This window comes from Electrophorus electricus, chromosome 17 (genome assembly GCF_013358815.1).
Source record: "Electrophorus electricus isolate fEleEle1 chromosome 17, fEleEle1.pri, whole genome shotgun sequence".
In the NCBI taxonomy this organism is placed as follows: domain Eukaryota; kingdom Metazoa; phylum Chordata; class Actinopteri; order Gymnotiformes; family Gymnotidae; genus Electrophorus; species Electrophorus electricus.
The window spans coordinates 16,596,470-16,607,542 of record NC_049551.1 but is presented as its reverse complement, the minus strand read 5'-3'; the positions used below and the strand labels follow the sequence as shown (position 1 = coordinate 16,607,542).

At 49.0% G+C, this 11,073-nt stretch overlaps 1 protein-coding gene across 1 annotated transcript in view; it reads right to left on the bottom strand.

Annotated features, from left to right (window-relative positions):
• ttc28 (tetratricopeptide repeat domain 28) overlaps positions 1 to 11,073 on the bottom strand; it is a 155,397-nt gene that overhangs the window by 141,973 nt on the left and 2,351 nt on the right. The window contains exon 2 of the mRNA XM_035535197.1: positions 6,790 to 7,077. Within this exon, the coding sequence (XP_035391090.1) occupies positions 6,790 to 7,077 (288 nt within the window). The remainder of the gene's footprint in view (positions 1 to 6,789; positions 7,078 to 11,073) is intronic.

The following is an 11,073-nucleotide window of genomic DNA, read 5'->3' as shown; positions in this document are numbered from 1 at the left end:
CGTTAACGGGTGTTTAAAAGCTGCAAATGGAAGAGACTGTGGGGAGCCCAGGGTGGCATGTGGTGCTGGCAAGACACTGCAGTGGGCGTCGGTCACCTCTGCGGGCAGCGGCAGGGAGGCGGAGCCTAGCCGTTCCTTGCTGAGCCAGCATCAGCGTCTGGCTCCCAGGGACCTGGAGCAGATGTTCCAGTGTGTAGCATACGCAGCTGCACTACATCCACCCACGCACGCACACACACACACACACGTATTCAAACGTATTCACACACGCACGCGCGCACAACCTAGTGTCGGCTCACACCCCTGCAGTTAACACACTTCACCTCTCGTTTCAAACCAATTCAGGCTGCTCCTTCTCTAACCGCAGCCATGCCAATTAAGAGAGAGAGAGAGAGAGAGAGAGAGAGAGAGAGAGAGAGAGAGAGTGCACACGCACGTGCTCAGACGAAGCCCATCTTGCCAGCATGCCCTTTCGGCAAACTTCATCCCACTCAGTGCCTGACTGGCTGTGTACTACAAGGCCGCTTACAAGTCTGTACACACAGCTGGGATATAAAGGCAATGTCAACCTGCTTTGCAGTGATATGAATAAACCGTGAACTGATTCCAGGCTAATTTGCTTGATGTAGCATTCCAGATAATCCACAACAAATTTAGAGATTATTGCAAAGATGCCACTTGAGTTTCCCATTCATTGATCTGGATGGATGCATTTGAGAGACTTTGACCAATTGATTCTCCCATAGGAGGAACACCGTGCCCTCGTCTGTCACAGCTGTATTTGCATAGTGACCCCTTGGCCTAAGGAAAACCAAACCCTGTCTAAAGGCATATGAACGTCAAAACAGAAAGAGGCGATTGATAAGAACCCATTCAGGGAAGGCAGATCATCGATACACATCAGACAGACACTGACAAATTGGCCTGTTTAGTCCAGTGGTGTTAAAGTCCTTTTACGCTTGACAGAATGTCTCTGGTGGTTCTCTGGCGATTCTGGTATCAGGTGCGGGTGGGTTTTTCTCTAAAACGTGACAAGGCTTCCTGCTGGTGATTGGGTTCATTTTCTAAAAAACAACCGTTTTCTGAATAATAATGTTGTCTTGCTGGGTTCTTTTTTTTTTTAACCTACAGTACGGACACTAACCTGTTTTACTGGTGTTTTCACATCTCTAAAAAAAAATTATTTTCTAAGATGAAAATCTGATCTTGAGACTTTTTCTGTATCCAGTCCTACACTGGATTGTAGATGTCTCTCCTGAACCCCACACGTCTCTCCTGAACCCCACGTGTCTCTCCTGAACCCCACACGTGTCTCCTGAACCTCACGTGTCTCTCCTGAACCCCACACGTCTCTACTGAACCCCACACATCTCTCCTGAACCCCATACGTGTCTCTCCTGAACCCCACATGACTCCTGAACCCCACACATCTCTCCTGAACCTCACGTCTCTCCTGAACCCCACACATCTCTCCTGAACCCCACGTGTCTCTCCTGAACCCTACGTGTCTCCTGAACCTCACACGTCTCCTGAACCCCACTCGTATCTCCTGAACCCCACGTCTCTCCTGAACCCCACACGTCTCCTGAACCCCACACGTCTCTCCTGAACCCCACACGTGTCTCTCCTGAACCCCATACATCTCTCCTGAACCTCACACGTCTCTCCTGAACCCCACACGTGTCTCTCCTGAACCCCATACATCTCTCCTGAACCTCACACGTCTCTCCTGAACCCCACACGTGTCTCTCCTGAACCGCACACGTCTCTCTTGAACCCCACGTGTCTCTCCTGAACCCCACGTGTCTCTTTGAGCAGACCTGTCACTTTTTTTCTCATCTTACTCTCTCTGCTGTCTCTTTTTGTTATGTTTTGATTATTTTATTATTATTTTGTTTATTTATGCACATTCAGGTCACGTGTGAAGAATATTCTAGAGCAGGGTGTGTTGGGGGCAGGGCTTAAGCTAGACCGCTCCTCTCTTTCGGCTGAGGCAGTGGGATAAATCCCTGCTATTTCACCCTGTCTCCATGTGACTGGATCTAAGACATTTATCCCTCCTTCTTAGTGGCAGTGTACAGGACAATCCGGCAATCCGGATCAACTTCAACAAAGATGCTTTGATCGCGCTCGTGGTTTTATGCTTTCTTGCAGAACTGAAAAGTGTGGTGTGGTGTGTAAATAAAGGAGACAGAACCTTCCCACGTACGACAGATAGCCACCATGTGTGGTGAGGCCTGTATTATAGAACTAATGCTTTTGATGGTTCAAGGTTAAATGTATGGAAGGTCATTTGTGTGTGTGTGTGTGTGTATATGATTGTGTGAGCATGACAGTGTAAAGAGATGACGTGACTGCTCTAAAAAGGACGCCGCCCCACTGAGATCAGCACTGGCATGATAAACACTGATGTTTTGTGATGTGATCTCACAGACTACAGTCTGTCCTCTCTCACACACTTTAGAACTTTTCCCCCACAAGGAGAAACCCTGGCCCATCTTAAAGGGTGGTTGTTTGGCTCCCTCTGGTGTTCGTCATTTGTACTACAGCGTGGCTGTGTAGATTCATAGCGGATTCCAACTGCAATCATGCACTGCAATCAATACATCCTAGTTCTACATTTTCAAGTTCATATGCAGACCCACCATATAAGTCAATATTTCAACAATAATTATTCAATACCGGCACAAGGATCATGTGACTTGAGCTTGCGTGTGACACCCAAATATGGTGCTAAAAACCCTAAGCGAGAGGGAGATGAGAGAGCGCCGTCACGGTACAGAAGAACAAAAAACGCCACCATATCAAAAGGTTGATATATATATATATTGATTAACTTTCCAAAGCCAGTCCATATGGCAGAGCCGAATATGGCAGTAGAATGAGTCATCATTGCACACGCTCCTGCCTCAGTAAACGTGGTTTGCAGATACATATCTCCTTGGAATATCGATATGGTGCAAAGTTTGCAGCCAGCGAGGCAGTAGATCTGCTAGTGGCTGAGGAGTCTGAAGACACAGAGAGCCTGAATGTTGTGGCGTTGTCGTTAACACTGAGCCACAGCGTTACACGCCTCCCTAACTGATCACGCTGTGGCTGTGTTATTGCTTTATAAGAACAGGGTGCACACACAAGTGAGGGAATCGAGTGTTGCCCCAGTGCATCATGGGAAGAGCGTGGTGTGGGTTGCTGTGGTACAGAGAGAAAGACAAGCTGAGTTGCTATGCCAAACAACAACACACAGAATTCTGTTCAAAGAATTTTCCTAGAAGTTTTATACTAGAATGTTCTAGTGTGAAAAGAGACGTGGTTTGTTATTGTGTCCCGCTGCACTGGCGTGTCTAGCGAAGCAAGCTGGAGTTGCACCACCCCTCCCCAACTCCACGTCCCTGTCCTCACATCCTGTCCCCTCAACGTGAGTAACCTTTTGCTCTCCACGCATCAATTTTAGAAATCCTGAGTTTGTGGAAGACAGAACAGGACAAAACAGAAAACTCTAATATGAGTGGTGAGCGTGGCGAGTGCTGCAGCCAGCTCGGGGGTTGTGGGAACGGAAGGTTTTCCACGATCCCTGTGCCATCCCACCTCGCACACCTGCGGGCCTGGTCCGCATCACCTAGCAACCACGCCGGATGAGGCCGGAGAACGGCAAAAGACCCGCGTCCAGCTGACGGGAATGCTCTCGCCTGGGAAACCCTCCATCTGAATGACAAAGACATAAAGAACTCTTGTGTCTCTCCAGAAACTGGCATCAAAAGAATTCCAAGGAAAAACTCACGTGCAAAGCCCCAGGGTCTTTTGTGCAGCCGGGATCGTTTGCTCGGCCACCCCTGGAGGGTGCTGTCATGGCCCCCGCCGTCTGGTGGGGGCCCTTCTCTGGGAGTGGGTGTTGTGCTAACGCGGGAGGCCATGGAAGGAGACAAAGCGAGTCGGCAAGATGCCCTGCCGGACGGAGGAGCCGAGGCGGAAGTAAATGGGCTTCTCAAAGTCGCTTTCCGTCGCAGGGACTTAATTAGAGTTGACCTCGGCCTGCGACCCCGGGGTAATGAAGCGCTAGTGCCTCCGCTATGACACCGCCTTGCTGCCACGCGGCCTTTTAACGAGGCATCGAGAGTAAGACTGGTGGGACCCATGATTTAAGATGGAATAAACAAATGCAAACAAATAAACAAAGATATTTTGTGATTTTGGAGTGACGAGCAGGCCTAGTGACCGTGACAACCGACTGAAAGCATGCAGTCCTCCACCTTCAACAGTCTGCGTGCAAAACCAAAAACAAGTGCTTCTAAAACTCTGATGGCTTTGTTTACACAACCAGCTCAGACAGAACGGCAGAAACAACAGGATGAACACACACTTGTGCGCTGGCTTGCGCTGAAATGTGTATGTGGCTCAGAATAAATACACGCATAAAACAGCAAACAAAGGTACTTTTACTGTGTAAAGGACCATCACACACACACACACACACACACACTCTCACACACACACACACACTCACTCACACACACACACTCACTCACACACACACTCATACACTCATACACACACACACTCATACACACACACACACACACACACTCTCACACACACACACACACACATACACACTCATACACACACTGATGAAGCTGGACTAGCCCCATTCCTCATGCCTCCCAATGTCTTTTAACCACGGTCAAGGGCACTGCCATCCTGCCTGTGTCCTCTCTCCATTCCCTCTCGTCTTGCTCACACTAAAAACTCTCCAGGTTTTGTTCAGATGCCCGTGCACTGGATTTCGGAGCTGAAATGTTTACCCTTCACAATAGAGGATACTTCTAAAACCACCATCAATGCAGTTTCACAAGCGATCTTAGCGCAGCGACGGCTTCCATTGTGGTGTATTGAGCAAGAGCTCAGCACTCGGAGAGGCAGACTGTGGAGGGAGACGGTCTCATCTGGGGAGTGTGACGGTCTCATCTGGGGAGTGTGACGGTGTCATCTGGGGTGTGTGACGGTATTGTCTGGGGTGTGTGACGGTATTGTCTGGGGAGCATGACGGTATTGTCTGGGGAGCGTGACGGTATTGTCTGGGGAGCGTGACGGTCTCGTCTGGGGTGTGTGACGGTCTCGTCTGGGGTGTGTGACGGTATTGTCTGGGGAGCGTGACGGTATTGTCTGGGGAGCGTGACGGTATTGTCTGGGGAGTGTGACGGTCTCGTCTGGGGTGTGTGACGGTCTCGTCTGGGGTGTGTGACGGTCTCGTCTGGGGTGTGTGACGGTATTGTCTGGGGAGCGTGACAGTATTGTCTGGGGTGTGTGACGTTCTCGTCTGGGGTGTGTGACGGTCTCGTCTGTGGTGTGTGACGGTATTGTCTGGGGTGTGTGACGGTATTGTCTGGGGAGTGTGACAGTATTGTCTGGGGTGTGTGACGGTATTGTCTGGGGTGTGTGACGGTCTCGTCTGGGGTGTGTGACGGTCTCGTCTGGGGTGTGTGACGGCCACAGCTGTCGTCGTCCTTGCAGTTCTACTTTCACAGCTGAGCTCATCCAGGGTTCCCTGGTGCTGAACCCTCCCCGCATCCCAACCCCCACACCTCCATCACTTCCTCCCATTCTACTTGAAAAGGAAACGGGGCTGGGAGCTCTGGCATGCTGCAGCTCTGCTCTTGGGAAGGCTTCCTGTGCTGTGTCTCAGAGCTCCGCCCATCTTCACTGTGCCTTCACTGTTACTGTTCACTGGCACAAGAGCTTGATATCGGGCCTCTTCCTTTATCCAGTGGTCCAAATACACACCCCCCCCCGACTCTCTGCAGCGAATGGAGATGGAGGGGGGGGGTCAGCGTTATGAGGATGGGTGCCTGCCTTCACACTCTCTGAGCCAGGGAGATGTTCGTGTGGTCGGAGAAAGGCCAAACGCAGGTGCTTCTCCATGTCTGTGCAGTTAATCTGCGTGACTGTACATGGATGTGTCTCATTAATCTCAGCACACAGTGGGATACGCAGTGGGTTACATCTGTATTTAACACACACCTACTATAGAACACGAAGGCTAACACGTAATTAAACAAATGTGGATATTCGGAGGTCTGGGCACCAGAAAAGTTTGGACTTTCATGCTTAGACACTGAGCCACATCCACATCAGATTACGAATCTGAGATTAGGCGCAAAGATGGTTTCCACACAAAGCAGATGCCACGTGTCATTAAGTAACCACAGTCCACAAACACATTTCACTACACGCCGCCTACATCAGGACCAGCGTGATTAGTCTTTACTTTAAGAGCCTGAGCGTCATAAAAGTCTCACAGAGCAGAACGACCTTTCCTGCATTTCAGCTCCAAAGCTTCGTTTCCTCATGTGCTGTCTGCCATCACTGTCATTGATGGCCTTGGCTGCCATGTTTTTTTGGGCTGGACCAACGAGCATAATCTCGAGAATAATGGGGAGGCTTAGTCAAGTTCAGGTGACGTTTAACCCAGTCGGGTGGTATGTGTGGCTAGACAGCAGATCAGGAGTGCAGCAGGAAAGCACGGAATTGGCGGTCAGTGAGTCTGCTGAGCCTGGGTGTAGCACAGACCCACCTTACCTGTCCGGCCCAGGGTCAGATCTGAACACGTGGCGATCCCACTGGTACTTTTTACATATGAAGAGTATTTAACAGCTCTCAGAGATCACGTGTATCACCAGTGTCCTGACCATAAGCGGGCAGATGTGGTCATGTGTGAGCAGATGTCTGTGTCCTGAGCTGTAACCAGTAACAACAAAGACAACCACAACCCCATAAAAGGATAGCCCCGCCTACCTTAGGCCACTTGGGGTTGAGGAGGCGGGCCTTGACAGCATCGTCCAGGGCGGTCTGGTAGTGGCCCAGTTTGAGGTGGGCAGCTGAGCGGTTGCTGTAGAGGATGCAATTCTGTGGGTCAGCGCGCAGGGCCTCACCGTACAGCCTCACGGCTGCGTGGAAGTCACCCAGCTGACACGCCTCGTTGCTCTGACGCACCTTCTCCATGAACTCCGCCTTGGTGAGGCCCGGCCCGGCACCGGCGGCACGTGCGGCCCTGCCCAGCGCCCGCGGCCCGAAGAGCGAAAACTGCCCAGGGAGAGGACGACAGGAAACGAGCGTTAGCCAACGGGCATCGCCCAGGTGGCAAACATTCTGTGGCATGTCCGCAGTTAATGGGTAACGGCAGCTGGAACCCGAGGTGTTGTGGAAACTGAATTAAAAAAGAAAGCGGCTGAGGGGCGGGGCCTAAGGGGTGGGGCGGGGACGAGGAGGTGGGGCTTTACAAAAATGTAAATGTCAGGATAATGCTACTGAAAGGCTCCACCTCTTTATTTCGGCCGAGAGGCCAGGTCTTCGGGGAGGACCTCAGACTGTAGAGCTTGCAGGAAATTTATGGGTAGGCAGCTCAGAGCTTCACATCTGGAGCATCCCCAAGAGCAGGGAGGGACAGTGTGGAGCGGGGAGAGGGGCTGGAGCAGACAGCCACGCCCCCCGCATCCGTTCTCCTGTAATCTCTGGCACAGGCCACACCCCTCCTCCGAAGGCACTCTGGGTAGCGCAGCAGGGTAATTACTTCCAGAGGGGAGAGAGAAAGAGAGAGCGAGCAAGAGAGAGAGAGAAAGAGAAAGCACTGCGGCTCCGGGACGAGCGAGGGAGCGAGACCAAGCAGGAACAGGCCAAGAAAAATGTCGAAAGAAGAAAGAGAGCCTCCGTATAAAATAAGTAAGTAAGTGAATAAATAAATAAAGTACAAAAAAGAAAAATCAGACAAGATAACACAATAGCATAAGAAGCGCTCTGGTCTGGGCTCGTGGGAGAAAAGGAAAGATGAGCCGCAGACAGCTCAGAGAATAAAGCTCCGCATGGTAGGGTCGGTGGGACCAGCGCAGGCAGACAGATAAGAGGCAGATGAAGGCAAAAGGTTTTTGTAAGAAAGTACGTTACCCCCCCGAGACACACACATGCCACCTGAGAGCAGAAAGAACCTTGCATTTGAACAGCGCATTTGATGGTGCTATTATTTTTTTCCTCATTTTGCTGTCAAATATTTAACTTTAACTACATAAAGTTGCTTCCCTGACCAAGCCTCATCTGAAGAGTAGCAGGCTGTGTGTGTGGACGGTCTGGCTGTGGTGTTATCCAGGGCCAGACACAGATAACACAATAGGGTGCGTTTATCCTGGCGGTCCACCACATGGGAAGCGCAGGGAGACTTAAGGAGAGTCCTGGTCGAGGTCATTCCCAACAGACAAACACACCACGCCAGGGAAGGAGACCGGTGCCTTCCACAGCTGTGGCAACAGAGTGTAGACCTCACGCTGCATCAGTACACACGCACTCACCAGAAGCACATAAATACACATCACAGTGGCTATGCACAGACCCACAGCAAGAGCAAACACACAACACGTGTAGATCATGAAGCTCATTTAAACGTACAAATATAACTTGTAAACTTTCCCCAGACACAACAGCTAGCAGCTGAAATATGGGTTAATTCGAGTTCCTCGTATGTTCTTGGATCGTACACCCTTTACAACAACATATTTCACTCCATTTGTCAAACACCTGTTCGAAGACTTTGCACAAAACAGATCAGGAATATTTTTGTTATTGCCAGCAGCCAAAGGTCAGCCAACGGATATCTGGTTTGTTCTGGCCGCGTGGCGTGCTAGCACGCTGCACTTTTCTCCCACATGATTCCTCTCGACTCTAATCCATGTCTTGTCCATCCCGTCTGAGGCGCTGAGGCGATCGGGACACTCTTTCCAATAACACTGCGGGCCTCAACTCATAAAGGAGGAATTTGCAACCTGCTCCTTGGCGGCAGAACAGCAGAACAAACACTGTGACCCACTCGACGTAAGACAGCCTGCCACAACTCTGCGTCCCGCGCAGGCCGAACCCCGACACCCGCTTCCTGTGCCGCTCCAACCCCGCTCGAGTCAGGCAGCCGGGGCACATTCCTGGGAAAACGAAAACAAGCCTCGGCTTTGGCATCAAACAGCTGATACAGACGGAGACGCCGGAGGAAGCCGCTGGGCGGGCGCGTCTTCTGGGCGCTCTTCGTCCAAGGAGTCTTCCTCTTCAAAGGCTGAACAGAATACTGAACATGTGGGTATTAACTGGCTGTCGTGATATTGTGATTTATTGTGAACATTATGGACAGTATTAAAGTTGATAGAAAAAATAACCAACAGGCATCAAAACAATCTGTTTTCCTCTTTTATTTTTATAAAAAATTTTAAGTGGAAGCAAAAGCCACATTAGACAACCACAGCGACAACAACAAACGTTTGCAGTGAGACATTCAGTGGCGTCATTTTGATCTACCTATGCGTAAGTATCCCATCTCCAGTACCTGGAATTGTTCTGTCTACGGAACACTCCTAAAGAGACATGACAGCTTACAGCAGTCAGGGTGAAAAAAAATGCCTTGGTTGGGATCACTGGCGGTTACTTCCTGTTATGTTGAGGATACTTCCGATGTCAACTATATGACCCACGGTGAGTCAGGAAAAACACATCTTGCCAGCAAGATTATAGGTTTGTATGACTTCAAAATAGTTCAAACTGATTCCTTTAACAGGCCTTATTCATGGTCATTTAGTAGGATTCCAGGGAATGAACACTGCGTATGGCACTCAGTCCAGCCACAGTTTCACCTCCAACCTGACAGTAACGGCATGTTACCACCGAATTCAGTCTAGGAGTCTAAGCAGCTGCAAGTTCTTTACAACTGTGCTGTCCAACGACCTTTTTTGCAGAAGGTTTTCACATTAAACGCAACACACCCAACTGAAAAATCAGGAGCTGGATGATGTTTCCGGAATCATCCTAATATCCACCGGAAAATGACCTTAATTCTTCCTGGTCTGAGTACAAAAGAACACAGGCCCTACCTTTGCTATTTGGCAACTATAAAAACACCACAAAACACGTCATGGTAGGTAGGCCGTAACCGCAACGGAGGCTCAAACGCAGTTACACGACTCAGTGAAACTAACTTCAGTTCCAGCACTCGGTCTGAGAGCATTCTGGCTGCTACATGGCATGCTTAAATCAGACCACATATATCATACTCATATCAGACCACATATATCATACTCTTATCAGATCATATATATCATACTTAAATCAGCCCATATATGTCATATTTAAATCAGACCGCATATATCATACTTAAATCAGACCATATATGTCATACTCAAATCAGTTCACATATACCATATATCTTTATATCAGACCAAATATACATATATAAGACTATATATATTTATATCAGACCACATACACTATACTCATATCAGACCACATATACTCATATCAGACTGTATATATCATACTTATATCAGACCATATATATACTATATTCTCTCGCAGGAAGCTACCCAGGTACTTGTGCAGTCTCTTGTTATCTCAAAACTAGACTACTGCAACTCACTACTTGCTGGGCTTCCTTTAAGAGCCATCGAACCTCTACAACTTGTCCAGAATGCAGCAGCACGAAGCAGCACATCTGCTATTCAATCTTCCAAAGTTCACACGTTACTCCACTGCTGCGCTTCCTTCAATGGCTCCCAGTAGTTGCACGCATCAGATTTAAAACCTTGATGCTTGCCTACAAAGCCAAAAATGGACCAGCCCCTTCATATATGAAGTCAATGGTCAAAGCCCCATCAGTACCTCTAGTATTTCGAACCTCAAGTATGGCTCGGTTTGAAATACCTTGCTTCAGGCCTCATGGAAGACAAGCATTTCTGTCCTGGCTCCAAGATGGTGGAATGAACTCCCACTTGCTGTCCAGACAGCAGAGTCCCTTGCAGTCTTCAAACGCAGACTGAAGACCCATCTATTTGCAGAATATTTAAAGGACAACTGACACTGCTCCCTTATTGACTGATTAAATTAGTACTTATTGTAGGGTATTGTTTATGTTGTTTAACAAACTCTAGCAGTTATTGTTTAATGCACTTATCATTGTTTAAGATAGACCTTATGCATTTTGTACTTCTAGGTATCAGCATTCATCCCTGTATTCTAGATCATTAGTATGTTTAATTCTAACGTACTGTACTGTAC